The sequence below is a fragment of the Mya arenaria genome, chromosome 4 (assembly GCF_026914265.1).
Source record: "Mya arenaria isolate MELC-2E11 chromosome 4, ASM2691426v1".
NCBI classification, from domain to species: domain Eukaryota; kingdom Metazoa; phylum Mollusca; class Bivalvia; order Myida; family Myidae; genus Mya; species Mya arenaria.
The window spans coordinates 68,082,992-68,106,273 of NC_069125.1; the positions used below are offsets into that span (position 1 = coordinate 68,082,992).

At 36.8% G+C, this 23,282-nt stretch overlaps 1 protein-coding gene across 1 annotated transcript; it reads left to right on the forward strand.

Moving 5' to 3' along the window:
- The first annotated feature begins 28 nt into the window (after positions 1 to 28).
- LOC128232564 (HEAT repeat-containing protein 6-like) lies at positions 29 to 23,126 on the forward strand. Its single transcript, XM_052946206.1, has 24 exons — positions 29 to 199; positions 1,469 to 1,576; positions 1,870 to 2,010; positions 2,260 to 2,375; positions 2,732 to 2,846; positions 3,587 to 3,682; positions 4,094 to 4,226; positions 4,392 to 4,702; positions 5,700 to 5,822; positions 6,120 to 6,329; positions 6,987 to 7,086; positions 7,297 to 7,789; positions 8,039 to 8,120; positions 8,431 to 8,523; positions 10,719 to 10,853; positions 11,067 to 11,189; positions 15,664 to 15,788; positions 16,062 to 16,222; positions 16,889 to 16,965; positions 17,268 to 17,345; positions 17,596 to 17,817; positions 18,738 to 18,882; positions 21,238 to 21,354; positions 22,214 to 23,126. Exons 1-24 carry the CDS (start codon positions 29 to 31, stop codon positions 22,270 to 22,272), a joined length of 3,534 nt encoding a protein of 1,177 aa, XP_052802166.1. The 3' UTR covers positions 22,273 to 23,126.
- The last annotated feature ends 156 nt before the right edge of the window (positions 23,127 to 23,282 follow it).

Genomic DNA, 23,282 nt, shown 5'->3' on the forward strand with positions numbered 1-23,282 from the left:
GGGAATTAACGCGTACTTGTCAACAAAGATGGCGGTGGCAGCAAACTTCGACTGTCCTGAAAGGGACAAATTTCAACATTGCTTCACAAAATTACGGTGCTTTGTATATACAGAGGACAATTCGGTTAAAACAGACCTAAATCTTTTACTTGACCAAGTAAACTCCCTTGAATATTCGACAGTGCTTGTCACACCACAGGTATTCAGTTTTTGACATGTGATGCTCACAAGTTACAGACTCGCAGTACACGCAGACTATGAGAATGTTTATAATTTGTAGATTTTCAACACTTAGTGGGGAAAACACGTTTGTTTCCTGTGGGTGAGATTTATAACCCCATTGTCAATATAAATGTTATTCATTATTTTCAACTGTTATTCAAATAGTAATCAACAATACAATGTATATGAACTGCTGCCCACGCGTGGCCGTTAGGCTACGTCATAGGTACATGTACGTCAGGGGTCTACCAAGATTCTATAAATACACTGCATATCATTGTAACTCTTGAATTTATGGTATTGGTTTTGTAATTTTAATTGGTTCACGGAGAACACCGAAGAAATTTCAAGCGCTCAATCCTCTATATGACAGTCATCGAAATTGGACTTTTGGATGAACAAGCCCAAATTCTTATACTATTTTTTAGCATCAGATTTTTGAACAAGCCCTGCTCTATAAAATTCAGAATTTGAGCAAGCCCGGAAGGCATTTTACCAGTGCAGGGCTTGTGGGCTTGTGTTAATTTCAACTGCTGATCATATGGTATTGATGTTTGTTGGGAAACTTCAATTTTTTCGCTTTGTGAAACTTCAGTTTATTCGCTTTTCAAGTCTTTTTCAATTTGAACAAAAATATATAAACAGTTGTTGCATTGGCATTTGTGTACCAGTCAAAACTGTTGTCCTGAGGTGGAGGGGATGACTTCTGAACTGTTGTCCCAAGGCCGAAATATTGTTTTTTACTTTGTGACATACAACTTTATAACAAGCAGACAGAGCTCCAGATAATCTTTTGGATCAAACAGTATTTTTCTGCAAAAAGAATGTCATTTCTACACTGTTATTTACCCAAAGGATATTCATTCAAATCCGGACTAATAAACATTTCAACTAGTAGTTTTTATCTAAAGCAGGCGCTTAACCATTTGCTAGATATTTGACAGTCTGCTATGCAGTCACCTCCCATTAAAATTAAATAGAATAAAGTTCTGCAAAGGAAGCAAATGCCGCCTAGAGTACCACTCTCCAACATTGAACTTATTAATACATGTAGCTAGCTCAATAATATACTTTTCAAATGGTTAGAATGGCATATTAAATTCCAATGCATTTTGTTATGCAAAGGTTCCAAATCCATTGCATTTACATAATTTTCAATGCGCCATTACACAAATTTGCACCATCTTCCACATCTGCGTTCTGCATTGCCCCTTGTATAATATTCTTTATACTATTTTAACTCCAGCAAGGCAGTGAAGTGCTTATACGGCTTTGTTGTCAAATTCCATATCATCAAGAAAGGCTGGTGGTTAAAACATGTCAAGCAGCAAATTTGTGGATGAAAAAACAAAGGGTTGGTCTTTATTATAAAATTATATCATCTTTTATATGTACTAGACATACATACTTTTTGTTACATCCATTGATGACAATTTTGTTGCTGTCTGTTTTTCATTCGGGAACTGAAATACTTACAGAAATCAATTAATAGCTACATTGTCTATTGTGATAATTGTAAAAAAAAAAAACTGTTTTTTTATGTGTATTTAAAAGTTGGTTTAGTTAGTTTTAACCTCTTCCTAGTATATGTTTTTAGGAATAGGATCATTTTGTCTGACATAAATTAGACTTCTGCCTTTAATGCAGATAAGCTTGTCTGATGAGTGTGTGATGCAAATGTGTGACTACTTGGTGCTGGTGATCCAACGCTGCCAGACCTGGGCAGTACCAGAGATACTTAGGACACTCGCCTCACTCTTCTATGAGAACACAGATAAACTGCAGCAGGTTAAGCTATTTGATTACACATTACTTACTTTAGAAAAGCACAACATTATGCTTGAGACTCACTTATTTTAACCAAATTATATTTGAAGTCCATTAGAATTAGAATCATTTGTTTGGGGATTTCATCAATTGCATTAATTTATTTATTTAGAACCTACTGGATTTCTTCAGAATCTTTTGTCATACTTACTGTTACATTGTCAGAAATAATACAAAATCTTCCCACAACAACAGTTTGCTCTTTTTTAGTACCATGAGAGATTGTTAGGGAGGCACGGTATCCTTACACAACTCATTAACAGCGATATAACAGATCCGGAAACACTAAAGGAGGCAGTTGTATGTTTGCAGTGCCTCACACTCAGGTATAAGCTACCTCACACTCAAATTGTAATATGTAGAATACCCAAGTTCATGTTTTTGGAAAGTATGGTACTTTTAAACATTTTAATTTTAAAATTGTAGTAAGAGTACCTTGTCTTAGATCCACTGGCATTTATGTGGGGCAATTCCCATTACTCTGGTTTAAATATTTGCTAAGTTAAGTGACTAAGAAAAATGGACAAGCATTGGCATTCTTGTGTGATGCTCCTGCTAAACCAAACATGTAAAGAAGACTCTTAAAGAGGATGCTTGATCATGTAAGCCTTTTCACTGTTGTGTGAATGGTTTGAATCAGTCATAGCGCATTGTAACAGTACATATTTTCCATGCATTTCAGACCAAGTACAAGTGAGTACTTGTCTGCAGTGCACATGGATGTCTGCTACGATGTGTTCTGTATGCTGCTCCATAGGATGCCCTCTGTCAACATCGACCTTCTCCTCCAGTGCAAGGTCATATCTGACTCAACCTTCAGTGCACATTTTGTAATACTTTCTGGTAGTGGTATAAAAAATAATGTTGCAATTTTTTTTATTTTGAAATGCATTTGAAAAGTTACAAACATAGTTACAGTAACATATAAGTTACAACTGACTTTTTAAAAAGGTTTTTACAAAGTGAATCCTGATTATTAGAATGATGTACATTTTTGTTCGGAAGGGCAGGAGAACGACATCAAACTTACCTATGGTATCAAATTATTTTTAGCTAGGTTTGACAAATAGTGACTTAACTTATTACAAGGAAGAGATTTGGAGACCTTTTATCGGATTTCCTATGTGGCCCTTAGGGTCAAGGTCACTGTTACTAAAATAGAAGAAAGGTTGGGACTGAATAACTTTGGGTTGACATATTGTGACAAAACTTGGTATGTAGGAAGAGCCTTTCATGTGGTTGCATTTGGGGCCCCTAAAGTAAAAGTAAAGGTCACTGTTTATGAAAGTAGACAAATGATTGGTACTGAATATTAATATGAAAAAACTACAGAAACAAGCTCAGTAGCCAACTAGAAATAGCTGACATATTGCAACCAAACTTGGTTTATAGGAAGACTTTATGAAGACCTTTCATGAGATTGCCTTTAGGGGCTCTAGTTTTGTTATTAAATTATATTAAATATTTTCATAATTAAAGACAGAAACTAGCCATATTTTTCCAGATCATTTAATGAAGCATCTTCTAATAATTTTAGATCCTGACCTACTGTTTGCGAGGCATTCAGAACCTAATAAGAGTCACAAAGGAAGTGCCTGCAGGAAGACTTGGGGTCCTATTGGCAGCTGTCAGGGTAAATCTTAGAATATAGTACTTAGAATATAGTATTCTAGGCTCTAGTATCTTGTAAAAAAATCATATTCAAGAAAAAGAAAAAAGGTCCTGAATGTAGGTGAACATGTATAAAACTAGTGATCTAGTTGCAAATGGAAGTGCAAAGGCAGAGTCTCGTTTTTATCACTTTTAAATGAACTTGTTTAATAAATTCGATACAAAATAAACACTCATTTGAGATTCTATATGTATATCATTAAAGATTATATGAGCCCCTGTATCACATCTCTTTAAAATATGCACCCATCTTTACCACTTCAAATATGTGTTTAAAGGCTGAGCTAAACATGATGCAGGACTTCAGAAAAGCATCTAAAGGATGCCAGAAAAATATCCTATCGTAATATCCTCTATGTTTGTCTGTTTTCAGGCGTACATGTTTTATGGTGTTGGAGGCCAGGCAGTTGAAATTCCAGAGAGCCTATATCCATCCCCTCTCACCAAGATAGAACCTCCCAGGGCTGGGAAACCCTCCACACAGCAAGCCACTGCACAAACATCAGGTAAGTCCTGCTAGTGTCCCTGGATTGTATGGTGAAATTGGGCAAACTTCCACACAATGTTCTTTATTCATGTTGTTTTTTTTATAAAAAGATAATGGTAACTTTTAAGTTATTTTATACAGAAAGATTTGACAACTTGTAGTTCATGTTTATGTTGTAATTTAGGTCAAAAGAAGTCCAAAAGAAAACCCAAAAAACAGGACAAAAAAGGGGCTAAGCAAAATAAAAAGCAGGATGACCTAGATGGTGACCTTGACCCCAATGAACCTTCAGCAGGTGGTGACACTGTAAGCCAAGGCAATGACATCAGTCTGGAATTTGATTTTGATCCGATGGCAAGCTATGTTGCCTGGTCAAAGGTGAGCAGCTCTGACTCAGAGTGGTCGGACACGGAGGGAGGTCAGGGGTCAAGAGCAAGGTCAAACTCAACCAAGGTTCGACAGTGCGCTCTCAGCACCTTCTATTGGATTGCAAAGGTATGTGTTACACCATGGTGCATGCCAATATTGAATGGTGTACATGAAATGATTTTGTATAAAAAAATATGGTAATATATTAGGTTTGAACTCCTTTAAATGGACTTCTTTAAATAATGAAGCCATAATATTGAGTTCTTACAAATGTGTTATATTTTTATGTCACATAATGTGTATTCACTTATTAACAACAAATATAATAAGGGCTCCGCAAACATTTGCAGGTGCCCTAAGGTAATCAACCTGTCAGTCCATCTGTTGGTCTGTCTGTCCATCCATCCAGATTCTTTTCTTTTTTTTTGTTAATAACTTATCAGCTGTTTGAGATATCAAATTCATACTTTATTACTTCCTAAAAGTAACTTTATGTGCTTTTGTGACAAGTTATGTAACTAATGCCTAAATATTATTAGATTTATGGTCCTTTGTAAACTTGGAAATTATGATGTATTTTGGTTTTGTTAATAACCTTTCAAGATATTAAGTTCAAACTTTCTTTACTTGCACACTGAAATAATATGCTCTTTTGTAACCAGTGGGATAGCTACATATAGGCCTTGTAGGCCTGGGCATACAACTTTTTTGAAAAATGATTAAATTTAAATAACCAAAAATGTGCAAACACTTTAAACAAAAGTTTGTTTTATTTTTACCCTGGCAAGTTTGGTGTTTATTCAAACTACGTACAGAGTGTATTACTTGGTTTTATTGTAATCATTGCAAGTATAATTGCATGTATGTAATGTGCATATAAAAGTCAAAACTCACATAGAATCATTGGACCTACAAGTTTTTAAGGCCCTAGCTACGCCCCTGTTTGTTACAAGTTATGTAACTTATGCTCAAGTATTGTCACATGATTGGCCCTTGGTACACTTTAAAGCTATGACATTTTTTAATGGTTTTGTTTTGTTGATAACTTTAAATTAAACCATTTCATACTCAAGATACTGTTGTTAACAATTAAATATTGATAACATGCTACTATTTGCACCAGTTTACAGAGAAGAAGGTGTTGTTTGGCTACTGGTGGTCTTTTCTCCCGGACAGCCAGATGGCCACCAGCAGTGCTGGGGCTCAGTCTCTCCTCAATATTGTCCTCAAAGACACATCACCAAAGGTATAACTAGCAAGAATTCATACATTATAAGTTTTCAAGACATAAAGCTTATTTTAGATAGGTATCTGGCCACGTTTTGTAGATTCTGAAGCATGTTAGGTGTTGTTTCCAAATCAGCAGTTTACAATTCATATAAAGTTTAGTGTTTAGGCTAGTAACTGACTTAAAAAACAAAACATAAAACAGAGAACTGTTAGTAGAAGTTTGACAGAAAGATATGTATATTTTGTATGCTTTCTTAATAAACGACGACAGCTGATAATCATTGCGATATAACTACCCACATTGTCTGTGCAGTGTCGTATGGGAGCGTTAGCGGCCATTTCTGTGCTGATAGACAACACAAAGCTGATGCTTAGTGCTGCGGAGGACAGTGATGACACGAAGACAGCGACGTTCATCCCATTCTCAATAGTTCTGGGCACCACGATCCGCGAGGTCCACCGCTGTCTCTTCCTTGCTCTCGCAGCGGAGAACTTTCCGATCACACTCACACAGCTGCTCAAGGTGCTGTTAAATGAATCATGCTTACATAGTTGTTCAAATTACATACAGAGATTATTGACACTCACAAACTGCCTTTTTTGATAACCCACTTTTCCAAAGCTCAGGACAAGTAAAATTGTCACTGGGCAAGTAAAAAAGCCAAGGGAGACAACTTCTGATTGTGTTGTGTATTACTGTTGTGTAGTCTCCCTTTGAAACATATGGTAACATGCTTATAAGAGCCATGCCAGTAGTGCATAAGCCCTCATGGGTCTCTTGTTCATGGTATAGAACGAAAAAACAACATTGCCTTAAGAAAAATCAGTTGATTTATCTTGAAAAAAAAAATCATGTGTGGGCAAGTGAGAGTTGTTTCATGCAAATTCATTTGAATTTGAATAAGTTGTTTTGTTTTTAGTCTGCATGACATCTTACATAAAAGCACAATATCTGTAGAACTCTTGAACCGAGTACTTTTAGATCTAGTAAAACATTTTCTAGTAATTTTATGTTAATTTTGTGTGGAAAATATTTTTGTTACCATATTAATTTTAAAAAAGGAAGCTGCTGTTAGATAGCAAAGTGTATATGACTTGTATTGATTAACTTCAATATCATTACTGTACAATCCAGTTAAAGTATCTAGTACATTATCAATTTATGTTCCTGTGATTTCAGTGTTTTGGAACTGTGATTGCTAATGTGCCATACCACAGAATGAGGCCAGGGTTGCTGGGAAAGATTGTAAAGCATATAAGACACTTTGTCAACCATAGAGGTGAGGGTTTAAATGGGCTGCAAAGATATGGTTGGTTTACAAAATGCGTTAAAAATTTACGTATGTAGTTATTTGGACATTTATATCATGGTCAAAAGACGCCATACTATGTACAAATAACAGCCAAATGACTTGTATCTGTAAAGTACTTGTAAAGTAAAGTTTTGTTTCGTTAATCTGTCATCCACTTTTTTCATGATTCCATTTCAGATCCCAATGTGCGAGTAGCCTGCCTCACCTGTCTTGGCTCTATAGCAAACATCCGTCCACCTTTAATGGAGGTGTGTCACATTGTACAGTCAGTGAAACCCTCCTTTGCAGGGCTGCCATTGGCTGAACTGGACAAAAGTGTGAACTCATCAGAGGCTGGTGAAATTAGTGACTTAGCATCTGGATTCAGTAATTCTTTAACTGTGAGCTCTTTAGAGAATGGAGGAGCGAAAACCAATGAGTATTCAGGGGAGACTACACCAAAACATGATACAGCTTATTCATCAGGGACTGCAACTCCTGCCTTTTCAGAGCAGGTGTTACAGATGTTTTCTAAAGACATCTCGTGGATAGTGCGTCTTTGTGTGAAGAACATCCTGCCTCAAGGGGGACAAGAGGCCCTAGAAGAGTACCACACAGAGCCCCTTCCTGTCAGACTTGAGTCTCTACAGGTTCTCTCAAACCTCACCAAGGGTTACTTCCCTGTTATCAGGTGAACAGTTTATGTGCCATGAAATGAGTATAAGGAGTGCATGTGTCTGTATTGTGAATATAATTATACATATATTTATATTTGTGTATTAGTTCTTAAACTACTTTAATGTTAAGGGTACTAGCTAAGTAAATGATGTCGCCTGTCATCTATAAGCAAATTACTTATTGAAACAATACTGAACATTTCCAACAGATAAAGAAGTACATCCATGCATAAACTATGTATCCTAATAATTATTTGTTTCAGAAATTGTGTTCCCTTATTACAAGAACTTACACTTCAATGCTTCTGTGATAGTGATCCAGTGGTCAAACTACATACAGCTAAAGTAATAAATAAATTTATTTTTAAAAACTCCTACTTATTTGACAAGTTCATACTGATAAAATTCTTGAATTAGATAGGGAAATGTCTTCATTTAACAGGATTTCACTCGGCTTTTTGTACTGCAGGAGTAACTTAGACTTGCTTCAAAAAGGGAACTGATGAAGCAACTTGAAAAAAAGATATATATAAAATTTGACAATTTCCGTCTACAAAAAAAATAGGTCCTCAAACCAGAACAGAAATTAAAGATTGTATATTAAAAATCTCTGCTGTCTCTCATGCATGTACATGTGTGTTCTCTTCATGTTCAGTTGCTGGATGAGTTGAGCCAAGTGTTGCAGCAAGCTGTATCCACTGTTGAGTCTGGTATCCCACCCACCCCAGACGTCATCACAAAAGACAAGGTATAAGTATGTTGGTTCACCCCTACTTTCCTTCCTACACATCACTCATCACTAGAGACATGGTACATGTATGTTGGTTCTCATTTACTGCCCCTCCCACCCCAGACCTCGTCACCAGAGACATGTTACATGTATCTTGGTTCACCCTTACTGCCCCTCCCACCCCAGACCTTGTCACCAGAGACATGGTACATGTATGTTGGTTCTCCCTTACTGCCCTCCCACCCCAGACCTCGTCACTAGAGACAAGATACATGCATGTTGGTTCTCCCTTACTGCCCTTTCCACCCCAGACCTCGTCACTAGAGACAAGATACATGCATGTTGGTTCTCCCTTACAGCCCCTCCCACCCCAGACCTCGTCACTAGAGACAAGATACATGCATGTTGGTTCTCCCTTACTGCCCCTCCCACCCCAGACCTCGTCACCAGAGACAAGATACATGCATGTTGGTTCTCCCTTACTGCCCCTCCCACTGTAGACCTCGTCACCAGAGACAAGATATATGCATGTTGGTTCTCCCTTACTGCCCCTCCCACTGTAGACCTCGTCACCAGAGACAAGATACATGCATGTTGGTTCTCCCTTACTGCCCCTCCCACCCCAGACCTCGTCACTAGAGACAAGGTACATGTATGTTGGTTCTCCCATACTGCCCCTCCCACCCCAGACCTCGTCACCAGAGACAAGATACATGCATGTTGGTTCTCCCTTACTGCCCCTCCCACCCCAGACCTCGTCACCAGACACAAGATACATGCATGTTGGTTCTCCCTTACTGCCCCTCCCACCATAGACCTCGTCACCAGAGACAAGATACATGCATGTTGGTTCTCCCTTACTGCCCCTCCCACTGTAGACCTCGTCACCAAAGACAAGGTTCATGTATGTTGGTTCTCCCTTACTGCCCCTCCCACCACAGACCTCGTCACCAAAGACAAGGTTCATGTATGTTGGTTATTCCTTACTGCCCCTCCCACCCCAGACCTCGTCACCAGAGACAAGGTACATGTACATTGGTTCTCCCCTACTGCCTCTCCCAGCCCAAATCTCATCACTAGAGACAAAAACATCTACATTAGTTCTACCTCACTGCCCCTTCCATAGCAGGTACATGTAAATTGGTTCTAACTTTCTTCCCCTCCAATCCCAGACCTCATCACCAGAGTGGAGATACATGTTTATTGGTTCTCGCTTACTTCCCCTCCGATCCCAGATCTCATCACCAGAGTGGAGGTACATGTAAATTGGTTCTCCCTTACTTCCCCTCCAATCCCAGACCACATCACCAGAGTGGAGGTACATGTAAATTGGTTCTCCCTTACTTCCCCTCCAATCCCAGACCTCATCACCAGAGTGGAGGTACATATAAATTGGTTCTCCCTTACTTCCCCTCCAATCCCAGACCACATCACCAGAGTGGAGGTACATATAAATTGGTTCTCCCTTACTTCCCCTCCAATCCCAGACCTCATCACCAGAGTGGAGGTACATGTAAATTGGTTCTCCCTTACTTCCCCTCCAATCCCAGACCACATCACCAGAGTGGAGGTACATGTAAATTGGTTCTCCCTTACTTCCCCTCCAATCCCAGACCACGTCACCAGAGTGTAGGTACATGTAAATTGGTTCTCCCTTACTTCCCCTCCAATCCCAGACCACATCACCAGAGTGGAGGTACATATAAATTGGTTCTCCCTTACTTCCCCTCCAATCCCAGACCTCATCACCAGAGTGGAGGTACATATAAATTGGTTCTCCCTTACTTCCCCTCCAATCCCAGACCTCATCACCAGAGTGGAGGTACATGTAAATTGGTTCTCCCTTACTTCCCCTCCAATCCCAGACCTCATCACCAGAGTGGAGGTACACGTTCATTGGTTCTTACTTTCTGTTGTTTAATAGTGAACAATTGTTTGTTTGTCTTAAGACCCAAAGGTGATCAGGAATTAAAGAATAATATAGTATGAAGTTGAATACATCTGGCAATCAGATGCAATACTAAGAAGAAAGAAGTTATTATTATTATCACAAATATATGTATCAGTGAGTTCTGTTTAACATGTAGTACGCATAGATAACAGCACACTATTAGGACCTCACCCATTCAACATTAGCCCTCTTAATAAAATAGCATTCTTTACACACTACATATGTACTGATGTCAGTGATATTACATAGTCCTTGTTCCCAGGTGCTGGACTTTTGGCTAGCCCTGTTGAACGGTCCCATCCAGGAGGTGCTGCAGGCCAGGGGCCATGATGCCGTCAAGGCCGTCGCCTGTGACTGCCTCGCTAACCTTGGTGATCTCATCTTCAAATCTCTGCCTGTAAGTTTTTCTCATTTACATTCTTGTTTATTCTACAACCAAGATCATGTTGTTTATTTAGAATTTTAAGTTAACTCAAAGATTCCTTTTCATGGTTTATAGAGATCATTTGATGTAACCAGGTTGTGAACTCTAATAAGTCTATGTGACCTCATCCAAAGCAAGTGTTACAAGTGTTTGTAGATGATTACACAAAGTGTCTGTACTTTACAGCTAGACAAGCGTCTGCTGTGTGTGACAGTGGCCCTTGGGCTGGCTGGGGATGAGGATCGCCTCATACGGGCAGCTGCCATTAGAACACTCGGCATCTTTGTTCTCTACAAGACCCTTAGGGAGGTATGCCTTACACGTGGGCCTAGTTGGCTCATTTACCAATCTCTACCTTATTAAAGTGTTAGATCAAGATGCTTGATATGTGCAAGTCTGTCACAGTATTTGTAATATTTCCTTAGATTGGTACTGAAATGCATATAAAAATCAAAGCTATCTTGGTGTTTTTAATAGAAAATAGTGTGAAACTTAACACCATTTGCAACATTTGATGCAGGTTCTTTAAAATGTTCCTAATTTGGTATTCTAGATTCGATAGGCTTTGTTTAAAAATGCATCATCATCTTACAAAATAGTATACTCCCTGGTAAACCAACTGGAACATACCAGTGATTCATGGTGAAATATTTTAGGAAAATCTACCTGCCTGTAAAGAAGGATTCAATTTTTAAAATACACCAGCTTTGCAGTGAACACTAATATCAGAATTGAATAGTTCACCATTGACAAAAAGACTTATTTTGAAAGTGCAATATTTTTAATCAAACATCCGTCTAACAGATTTCACATTCCTTGACATATAACTGCCAGCTCTTCCTATGCATATAATGGGTGCAGCCACAAACAATTCCCACTCAATATTGTCAGTATTTCATACTGCAAGTGTTTTGGTAAACAGTAAAATTCATGTTGTCTATACATTGTACATACATCAGTCAACATGATAAAAAGGTATTTGTAAGGTTTATTTTTTGCTTAAGCGAAGAACAATTTGCTGGGTTCTGTAGTTTACCTCCCTGGCCATTACAATATTGCCACAAATGAAATCAGGCAGTCAGATTATCTTTTGCTGCCTCATAGTCCCACTGCAGTACAGCATTGAAGCAAACTACTGTCTTTGAGAAAGTAGATCAAATTTGAAAGACTTCTGGTACCAGATGGTCAAGAATATCTTGTGTGATCTGATTTCCATGTTGTTAACATCTTGATGACATCTTGATCACATTATAGAGGCCAAACTGCCATAAAGTATTGGCAGTAGCGGACTACTAGCTCTAGTCCCTCATCTGTCCCACTATTTAGCACTGTTTGCATGGTTTCCAACTTCCTAACTAGACGCATCTGTTCAATATTGAGACCACTTGCATACTGACTAGAAGCCATGGATGTGGATGTGCGGAATGTGTTCCATTGAGGAACTGAGCCACCTAAAAAACAAAACCAGTCCTATCTTCCCCGGATGCGCGTATCGTGAGATATCTATGACACTAACGTATGAGGGAAACTTGTTTGCGTCAGAAACCAGAGAACCAAATACGTCAAAGGTGCTGCGATGTTCACCTTTCGTCTGGAACCGAGCCATTTAAAGAACAAAACCGCCCTGGCTTCCCTGTATGGGTGGTTCCTGAGATGTAAGCATCCATTTGAATCTGCCATATCTCTTGGTTGTTCTCTTGTCTTTTCATAAGTATAGGTGCTTTACTTTTCATTTCAAAGTGATTCATTCTCCTGCCAGTATCATCCATTTCTATGCATTCTATACACTGGAAATAAGTTTTTACGTTGATATGATGTCTTCAATCAGTGGAAGTTCATGCATATACAATTTCCCAGTGAACATGTTACACATTGAATATAACAGTGTTGACAGTACTTTGATTTCAGTCACCTTTGAAGTGTGGTCAGACAGAACACAACGCACTGAACAAGATTTTCCTCTCGCCATATATCAGGTGGAAAGTTTCAATTGTAAACAGTATTGCAGTCTTGAGGTGAAATGTGCTTAAATTGTCACACAGCACAGGCTTCAAAATGTTTTTCTAATGATTTTAAGAAAAACATAAACCTTAATCTGAACACTTGTGACGTCTAATAGGAATAATCACTCCATCTTTGATGCTGAAAATCTTCATTCACGTCTAGATGGTGGATATGTTGATTTATTGATTGGATCCAAAACTGCTTGAAGGTTTTATGTCCATGAAAAACTTTCCTTGTGGCCTTGTGGCACCAGGAATACTCCAGTCTTCCTAGCTTTTTCAAGGGTTGCTGGTTTTGGCCAGCGTCCAGGGTATGTCCTTTGAAATTCAAACTCACATTTCTTGGCAATCAAGTACAATAGTGGACTGTCACATAGTCAATAGCCTCTGCCCAGCTTCTTTAAGGACTGTGTCTTATTATTTGCCCTTCACCAATTCATTCTTTTAAGTTACTCCTGAGGTATGCCTTTATTGCTGAATGAATGTATGCAGAATGACTGCATGTTCTCCTTCACTAGTCGTGTCCTTCTCCTCCTCACTGTGTGCAATTTGACCCCAAAATCATCTAAAACCATTGACAGATTCAGGGACAGGACTTGCTGGTCTTCATTTCTCTTCCAGTGATGTAACAAACGTTATTTTGTAGATATTGTTTAATTGGTATCAGTTAGTAGCAGCCAGCTTTAAAATATATGTGTGTAATTCTAAATTATCTAGTTGGGTTATTTTCTCTTGATTAAGAATAATGCACCAACCGCAAGCCAAACTGAAGCATCATGTATTTTTTACCAGTTATTTTCAAAGTGAAACCTGGTTATAAGAATGATATACATCAGTGTTTAGGTGGGTGATGGGAAAGCTAGCGGCGTCAAACTCACCTATGGTACAGAATAACTTACGATAAGATTGACATATTCTGACAAAACGTGGTATATATATATATATATGCTGAGTTTATGGAGACCTTTCATTGGATTGCGTTTTGGGCCCCTAGGGTCAAGGTCAGTATTATCAAAAAAAGAGAACTTTTGGTATTGAATAACTATAGTTAAAGTTGACATATTGTGACCAAACTTGGTATATACGGAAAAAAATGAAGACCATTTATGGGATTGCATTTTGGTTCCCTAAGGTCAAGTATACCTAAAAATAAAAAGCAGTTGTTACTAAATAACTTTAGTTAGGGTTGATATATTGTGACCAAACTTGGTATATATGAAGAGTTTATGAATAACTTCCACAGGACTATGTTTTGGGTCCCTAGGGTCAAGGTAGTTGTTACTTAATAAAGAAAAACAGTTGGTACTGAATAACTTTAGTTAGGGTTGATGTATTGTGACCAAACTTGGTATGTAGGATGATTTTATTGAGATCTTTCATGGGATTTCATGGGGCCCCTAGTGTCAAGGTCAATGTCACTGCGTAACTGTTTTTAAAAATGGAAACATATTTTCTACTGACTCAAATTTTAATGTTACTCATTAAATACCTGGTTTCTTTGTTTTGGGCGTTTCTGGTTACTTTCATGACTTCCTTGTTAAATATTTGTAATACACATAATTCCTGTCTTGCATATATATATATATGTAACTTAAGTGTTCATGGCTTAGTATTTCAATGATAATTAATTGAATAGTAACAATTATGTCGCATATTTACCCTAGTCATAGATTTACCTTAACAGAATTGAAACTTTTTCAACATTTCTTTTTCTTTTCAAATATTATAAGTGTAATTGTGTGTTTTTTCTTATTTACCTTTATCCCTTTGTATTCTGATTGAAATAAACATAACAGTTTTCCGCTTCCTTACAAGTGGCGCTTATACAATAGAAACTTAATGTGAGAATGAAAACTACAGGGACAATAAGGGCCCTAACAGCACTGAGTGCCAGAAACAAATGTACAAACTCCATTACCAGATCACGCATGCATCAAAATAGCTGTATCAGTAAATGATAGGATTACCACATTGGAATGGTCAGGGAAACACGAGGTCACTGGAACACAAATTTACTTGGACTAGTTTGTATGGTCATAACCTTACACAACATTTATAAATCATTACTAAATTAAAAATATAAGCCTCATTACAGCAAGCATCACCTTGAAAACAATGAAAAAATAAAGTTGAACTAACTTATAGGTTGATTAAGTCACTTCAAGTACTCAACGACCAGAAACAAACATCACCTGCAAACCTTGTGATTATTCAACCAAATCTAATATAGGTGAAGATGTTTATGATCAGTTAAAAAGAAGTCACAGCAGGATAGGCTTTCCCATTACAATTATCTGTATCAATTATGAAATAAACATGATTAAATAGTTCAGTTGAGTGAAAGTTCAGAACAGAAATGGCCAGCTTCCTACTGTTACACATCCATGAAGTATGACATTCATGTAAGATTTGTATAACTTTGGTCCTGGCACTGAAGGTGAGGAAGAGTTCATCATCCTGCAGAAATCATTAGATTCTGAACTATAATTACTTTTCTGTATTGAGCATAGCTTTAAAGGAGAAAAGATTGATGTTTAAGATGAATTTATTCAAATCCATTATCTCATTTAGATGTGATCACATTACAGTCTCATGCCTGTAAACTGATCAAAGGCAACACCATGATTGAGTACATCATCTTGTGATAATCTGTGTTGGTTACAACATAACTCATATAGATTGTTTTCATGAATTGTCTGAAAGTGTAAATACACCACAATAAAGAACGCCTTTGTTTATACTTAAAAATTGATTAATGAAATTGATATTGTTTATCTCAGGATGTGTCATTTGTGGTTGACTGTGCGGCGGCCATTCTGGGTGCCATTGATGATGCCAACATGTTTGTCAAGGTCAAGGCTGCATGGTCACTTGCCAACCTCGGCGACGCCATTGCTTCCAACAGGTTCATTCTCCTCCTACTTAATTTAATGCTGCCAGCATAAAAAATGTCCTCCACGTAATGCAATTACAATTGTGTTTAGCTAGTGTAGAAGCATAATTATAGTGATAGTTTAGCAGCAGGTATGCTTTTGATGTAGGTTCAACTCAATTACACATTTAGTGTCTCTAGGATTTGCCTCCCAATTTTGTTACCTGCGTAATTTGTAAATATTTATGCTCTTATTTAGATAAATAAGCAAGTATTTCTGTAATGTGATATTAATCTTTATCACAGGGAAGATGGTGACTCAGAGTTCATGGAGGATTTCTCGGACGTTGTGCTGCTCAACATTATCACCACGGCGACCAGGCTCAGTCAGGAGTCGGACAAGATTAAGCCTAATGCAGTCCGCACCCTCGGAAATATACTGCGATGTCTATCTAATAGGCAACTGGGTATGCTGCCTGTAATTGTTCAAAGATAGAATTGTGTCTTTTACATTTTGTCAGTGAAATTACTCAAATACCGGTACATGATTTATAATACTTATGTTGATAACCAACTGCCAATTCTCATGTATTAATAATAGTAGTATATGATTTATGCATACAAGTTCAAATATAAAGTTTGAAAACTGTACCTGATATTACCGGTAAGTGTTATGAATTTTAATATTCTAAATGATATTCCTATATAAAGGATACATATCCCCCACAGACTTGTTAGTGCAAAATTAGGTGAACAAATGTCATCGTCATGTTTTTTTGTTCTAATATTATCACCATTATTTAAATGACTATTCTAAAGTGATCCCACTGCTTATAAAATAGAATTTGCAAACTTCAGGTTTTTAGAAATGAATGTCAGAAAGTAATTGAAAAACTGTGCTAAATCAGTAATCTTATATTGAGTTTCATAAGCATCACCCTTATTGGTTTAAACTATTTAATATATACATAGTTGGTCAAAAGGGTTAATAAAATGTCAAAAAGTCTAATTTTTTCCACAAGACTCCAAATTGATGGATTTTGCTCAGATGGCTTCAAAGCTTTCATGAAGATCCTATATTTTAAAAACTGTTCTGTAAAAAAACTGTTAAAGTTCCATGACTCCATTAACAGGTAAGGAAGCGTTTGTGCAGGCCGTGAACTCCGCTGTGGCATCCCTGATGAAGTGTGCCAGCTCCGGGGCCATGAAGGTATACCAAATCTCCCACTGTAAACATGATAGAACAAGGGGGATTGTTGAGTGGGGTTTGCCTATTGTTATTGCTAGATAATCCCACCTTTATAATTATAATTAACATGATGATGAAGTTGTATGTGAATGTATTGTCTTGATGCTTGTTACTATTACATTTTATGACTGAAATGACAAATTAATCATTTATTATATGTATTTCAATTTTAAAACCTTGCAGTCATTAAAGATTTTTATGTTGAAAAACAGCTGCTGCGATGCTCTAAATTGTTTTAAATTGTATGACTTTTTTTTGCTTAGGTTCGTTGGAATGCATGCTATGCCATCAGCAACATGTACAAAAATGAAGATCTGAACCAGGGCCAGACAACATGGAATGTATGTGACTTTTGATTACGGATATAAAATACTTTGCTTTATTGCTTCAAGTTAGGCTGTACTAGTGTTGCTCATACGATCATTACTTAACTTGATTGTTGTAGAAAATATCCAGCTTCATGCCCTTATGATTCATTTCTCAAGTACAGGTATTTCTGATTCTGTAATGTATATGTTTTATTTCTCCATTTGCCTACAAGTTTGATGAAAGCAAAACTTAAATAAGTACCTCAGATGTTTTGCCCTTCAGAGAGACGTATTGGATGTCCTCTGCTCTGTGATCACAGACTGTAAGAACTTCAAGGTTCGCATAAATGCAGCTATTGGCCTCTCTGCACCAGAGCTGCGGGCCCAGTATGGGAACCAGGCCTGCTACTGTCGCGTGTGGGAGGGTGTCATTGTCGCATTCGGCACTGCGGAGAATATTGCAGAGTTTATTGACTTCAAGTACAGGGATAACCTTGTGGAACAGGTATTATGAGATGACTGTTTCTCCCACCTCAGATAAGTAGATCCAATAATTTAACCTTGCAAGAAATTCTTATCTTGCCCACGGGCGAAGATAAAATGCCCGTATGGAACTCCTTTTTAATGGTCACCACATTGTAATTACCTCTCTTGTTGAAGAATTTCATCTGTAGCATCATGGAAACCTTGTCTTGTGGATATATTTAGAATGCTAATTAATTATTTGTCGCTTCAAATGTCACCATAAAACAATTTTAACGCACCTTTCAAGAAATAATGTTTCACTCTCCTTAGAACTATTTAAAGACTGATATGACTATTAACATAATCTGAATCACTGCGCGCACATCCATGACAACCACGATTTATCGCATATCCATACGCAATTATTTTCACTAAGCACAAAAGAGTACCAGCAAAATATACATTTTTACTTTATTTTGTTTAACTGAGGTGGGAGAAAAAGCATCTACCATAGTCGCTTGTGTAAGATAGGTTCATCCCGACCCTCGCGCAGGGTGTTTTGCGGAAACTCTGTAAACCTCGTTTCCGCAAAACACCCTATGCTCGGGTCGGAATGAACCTATCTTACACTCTCGGTCATGGAAGATACTTAAAATCTCTGACTTGTAAATCAAACAATAGAATGTTAAATAATTAATGTGTGTCCGTTAATGATAGGTAGATTTTGTTGAATTGTAAACGGAGCTGCTAGAATTCCCAGATATCACTGTACAAATAATTGAAACAAAACGGTTGAAATTACCTGAAAATTACCCAAAATGTAAAATGAATATTTACGCGCATTATATATATGAAATACGTCTTGTTACCATTATTTTTATAATAATTGTTGAAGCTTTAATTGTTCGAGCCTTCAAACTAAGCTATAAAAATATAAACTCTGCTATGATACTTGTACAGCTGTGTATGACAACGTTCCACCTGTTGTCCCTGGTAACCGTTGACGACCTTGGTTCCCTGTATCCACTGATAGACCAACACAGGGAGCATCTCACTGCCTGCCTCAACAAGTACTGCACACACATTCACAAACAGCCAAACATAAGTAAGGGCATACCCTGTTACACTGTATACTTGAACAATTAGGAAAGATAACTGCTTTCAGCTGTCATAAGAAAAGCTAAGAGTGAGCAATTAGGTGTTCTGAATGTTCCATTTTTGCAAATGCTTTTAAGTGATCCATCCTCTATTGCTAAGATTTTATACAACTTAATTGGAATGATGCGTGCATAAGCATTTGGTAAAGTTACTGAAAGAATTCGAATCAGAGCAGCTTTCTTATCGCTCATGTTGCCTGAACATACTATGTTAAATTTTAAAGAATTATGTCGCAGTGTATCCAGCTTAGATGTTTTTTTATGCAGAATTGTCTGTTGATACTCCAAAAATCTTGCTAAAATAATGCCATTGAGGTTAAGATTAGCCTTGATATCATGAAATTACTTAAGTCATTTCTCAGACTCCTTTTTCAACAAAACAGCATGTTTTACCATTTTTGATAGTGCATTTCTTTAACATCTGTGTTGAAAAACCTTCATTGCTAAATATTCTTAAGAAAAGTTATTAAAGAGTAAAGCATGTACTTGAGTGATAACTAAAAAGTATATATTTGATATGGAATTATTTTTCATTAGAATATTGACCAAAGATTTTTATTAAATGTAATCTATGAAAATATGTGCTTCTAAAAAAGGAAAAACATATAAGCTGCGTAAAGAGTAATTTTTAATAATTAATGCTGTTATATGGTAAAATAGTTCATATTGAGATTGCGAAACGACTTAAGTATGTTAGTGATGTTTGGGCATTACTTGTTTCGCAACCTAGATCCTAAAGAAACACCAAATCCAGGTCCTTGTTGGCCCTTTAGCTGTATACTATAATGTGGGATAAAAGTGTCTGTAAAAACGTCAACAAGTTTCCCTTTCATTCGCTAATTGCTCTACTTGTATGATGGAGACATATTATGTCTTAAAAACCATTAATACAATTTGCTTATGGTTCATTTATTACCACCTTCAATTTGGAGTCAGCTTCCAGTGTTCAGAAAACTGTGAAGTGATATATTCTCATAAAGTGTTTGATCATTTCTCGGCTCAGTGGTGCTGTCAGTATGTTATCTTTATGTTTCATATATGGAAACCAAACAATTCCAGCTTTGCATTATGCAATACCTAATGTGCATTCAATAGACTGAGACTCTACGCAAGTACATGTAGATAATTATAATTATAATCTTATGACGTGGATTAAAGGTACTCTCCCAGGCTTTATAAGACATGGAAACAGTAATTTCATGTAAATACATGTGTAATATCATAGCAACAAATGGTTTGTAGCTGTGTCAGGTTGTCATTACTGTAGGTGTTAAATAACTGTTCTTTGTTCATAAATAATATTTGATAATAAGGTAGAAATTTGTATGTAACGCTTATGATAAGAGGATTTAGGCTTAAATGCACAAGTTTCTGGTCAAGTTAATGAAGAAATTGTCTCCACCATGAAGTCTGTGGGCCGTCAAAGGTGCCTTCCCTCAATAAATCTTATTAAGAAATACCCAGTACTTGTAAAATATGAAAGTTATGCTTCATTTAATTATTGTATGGAAAAATTCCAGTAGATCATCTTAGTTCTAGAAAATATTCCTAATATTGAAAAGTACATTTTTCGAGGTTCTCGCATTAAGTCTTATTGTTGGCATATAGAATAACAACTATTAAATGGATTTTCTGGTTTGATATCATGATAATATATGTGATGTATGATTATTATAATATAATATTCAATGATGAATTGTTTCAAAAAAGTAAAACCATTCCATTACTTTTTAATTTAAAGGTGAGTGTAGGGGATGAAAATGACATAAAATAATGTCCTTGCTTGATCATTATTTTTTGCTATGATTGTTAAATTTGCCTATTTGTTGTTTTCAAAAACTCAGGGATTCGTCCATTCAGGCCAGTCTGAATGTACAAGAGATGCATGTGTCATTTAATTAAGAGTATACTTTTAAAGCTGCACCCGCACCGATTTACCATTTTGACCTTTTTTTTTTTTTTTGTCTTGGAATGAGCCAATTTTTGCCTATCTTACAACCAGTGATTTAAGACTACTGACAAAAGATCAGATCGCAGATTTTAATATTTGCGTTTGAACATTAATGTTTTATGGCATGGAAAATGCATAAAACATAACTTTTTGAACATAGATATGAAAAGCTACGATTTGATTTTTTGTCAGCAATCTTATATCACTGGTTTTCATACATTTTCGCAAAATTTAGCCCGTTCTGAGACAAAAAAATGGTCAAAATGTTCAATCTGTGAGAGTGCAAGTCAATGCCCAATACCCACTATCTGTTATATTGTTGCCCCTAACACACTATGTTGAATGTTATCAGTGAGTCGGCTGGAGGGTGCCGCGACCCATCTGGCAGCCCTCTGGCCCCAGCTTAACTCCAACGAGCAGTCCCTGTGTCTCCGACAGCTGATGGATATGTGTAATGAAGTTACCAAAGGTAAGATTTACATCACTACATTATGCAATATGCTACAAAAAGCGACATTAATTTATATACACAATCTTTTCAAGGTAGACATGTATAGATGAATGTACATTTCTTCAAAGTAATCGATGTTGCATTTGGCATAAATATGCACAATTTAGAAGAGGTCAGATTCACTGTGCCATATTGAAACTATTGTGAACAGTCCTGAAGGTGGGCATATAAAAATCGCACCGTCTGTCCGACCGTCCGTCCGTCCGACTCAATAACTCAGAATATTATGGACAAATTTTAAAATAACTTGCCACATGTGTTCCACATACCAAGACGAGGTGTCGCGTGCAAGAACCGTGTCCCTACCTCTAAGGTCAAGGTCACACTTAGGTGTTTATTCACAATGGAGTGCTGCATATAAGGATACAGAGTATTGGTTGTTAAGTCCGGGCTGTAACTTTTTCTTGTATGGACAGATTTTAAAATTACTTGCCACATGTGTTCGACATACCAAGACGTGTAAGACCCATGTCCCTACCTCTAAGGTGAAAGATACACTTTGTGTTTATTCACAATGGAATGCCGAATATAAGGACATGAGAATGTAGGTTGTCAAGTATGGATGGTATTTTTTTTATGTTCGGAGGCAATTTAAAATAACTTGCCATATGTATTTGTTTGATCTTTAACTTTTCATGTACTGACCTTGTTCATAGGTCAATGTCACATTTGGGGGCATTCGTCACATACTGTGACAGCTCTTGTTTTAATTATTTGGTCACTTTTTAACTTTATGGGTTATGTCCCTTCTTCCTCCTATAAGATTGCTTCAGTATTTTTCGGGTAAACTTCACAGTATGTCATATTTATATTACAGACAAGGAGAGTGTTCCAATGTCTAGGCAGAAGCTGGCCTTCAAGCAGATTTACGACTGAAGCGGACATGAAGAATGTGTGTCTGAGAAGGTCCACAGCTCATGTTCCAGGTGGCAATCACCCAGATGCTGTCATGTGGGTCCTGTGTCCAAGTGCTGAATGGGAAGTGTACAACAAGTGTATTCCAGCGTTCATTTGTAGTACAAGGCTTGAAAAAGTGAAATTTCATCTTTATTGTTAGAAACAATAAATCTAGCTACAGAAATGTTTTAGATCATTATCTAGTATTAAATGTCACGTAAATTAATAGTTTGCTTACTAAAATTAAATTAAAATAGTTATTATGTGCATATGTATTATTGATAATACTTTAAATAATTTATGATTCAACAAGCGTATGATCCTTAGAAAACACATGGCATTGAAGTGTATGTGAAAAAGTTGATATTCTACAATATATTTAATGATCTGTGTCATACATTTAAATGTTTTTATTTTAATGTTAAATGTCAATTGTATTGAGTCCTGTTAATGACAAAGGTCCTGTAAATGTTGAAGTTTATTATGGCAATACATATTTTACGCTTTTATATTAAGATGATAAGTTTACAGGAAGGTAAGCCACTTGAACAACGAAACTGTGTAAGTCATGTGACTTGAGTTTACTTAAACTGATGGATGGTTATTATTTGTTTATTTGGGAATGAGACATTCAAGTACTATGCTTGAAAAATCTATATGGTATTTGATGTGATTCTATGCCATCTTGAATATCATTGCAGTGTTAAACCACATTTCATTGTCTGGTCTTTACCGTGCTGGCATTTTTACAATTGCCCTTTAATAATTGTTGAACTGTATGTATTGTTAGAGCTTTCTCACAGTTTTCTGCTTTGAATAAATATTATAATACATATTGTTGTATTTTTTGAAAATCTTTGTTAAACTAACAAAGTAATGCTATGACACAATTGTTAAACCGCCTTTGTCGAGTTATGCAATGCTTGAATAATGTTTTAGATAAAAATGTCCACAATATTCTTCACAAGATCCTCGGTGACGGTTCGTTC

Excerpts from the sequence above, each read along its gene's own strand:
- LOC128232564 (XM_052946206.1), top strand. The coding sequence starts at position 29 with ATGGCGGTGGCAGCAAACTTCGACTGTCCTGAAAGGGACAAATTTCAA. Across the intron at positions 11,190-15,663 it reads TCTACAAGACCCTTAGGGAG|GATGTGTCATTTGTGGTTGA; the intron begins GTATGCCTTACA and ends TGTTTATCTCAG. Across the intron at positions 18,883-21,237 it reads TCACAAACAGCCAAACATAA|TGAGTCGGCTGGAGGGTGCC; the intron begins GTAAGGGCATAC and ends GAATGTTATCAG.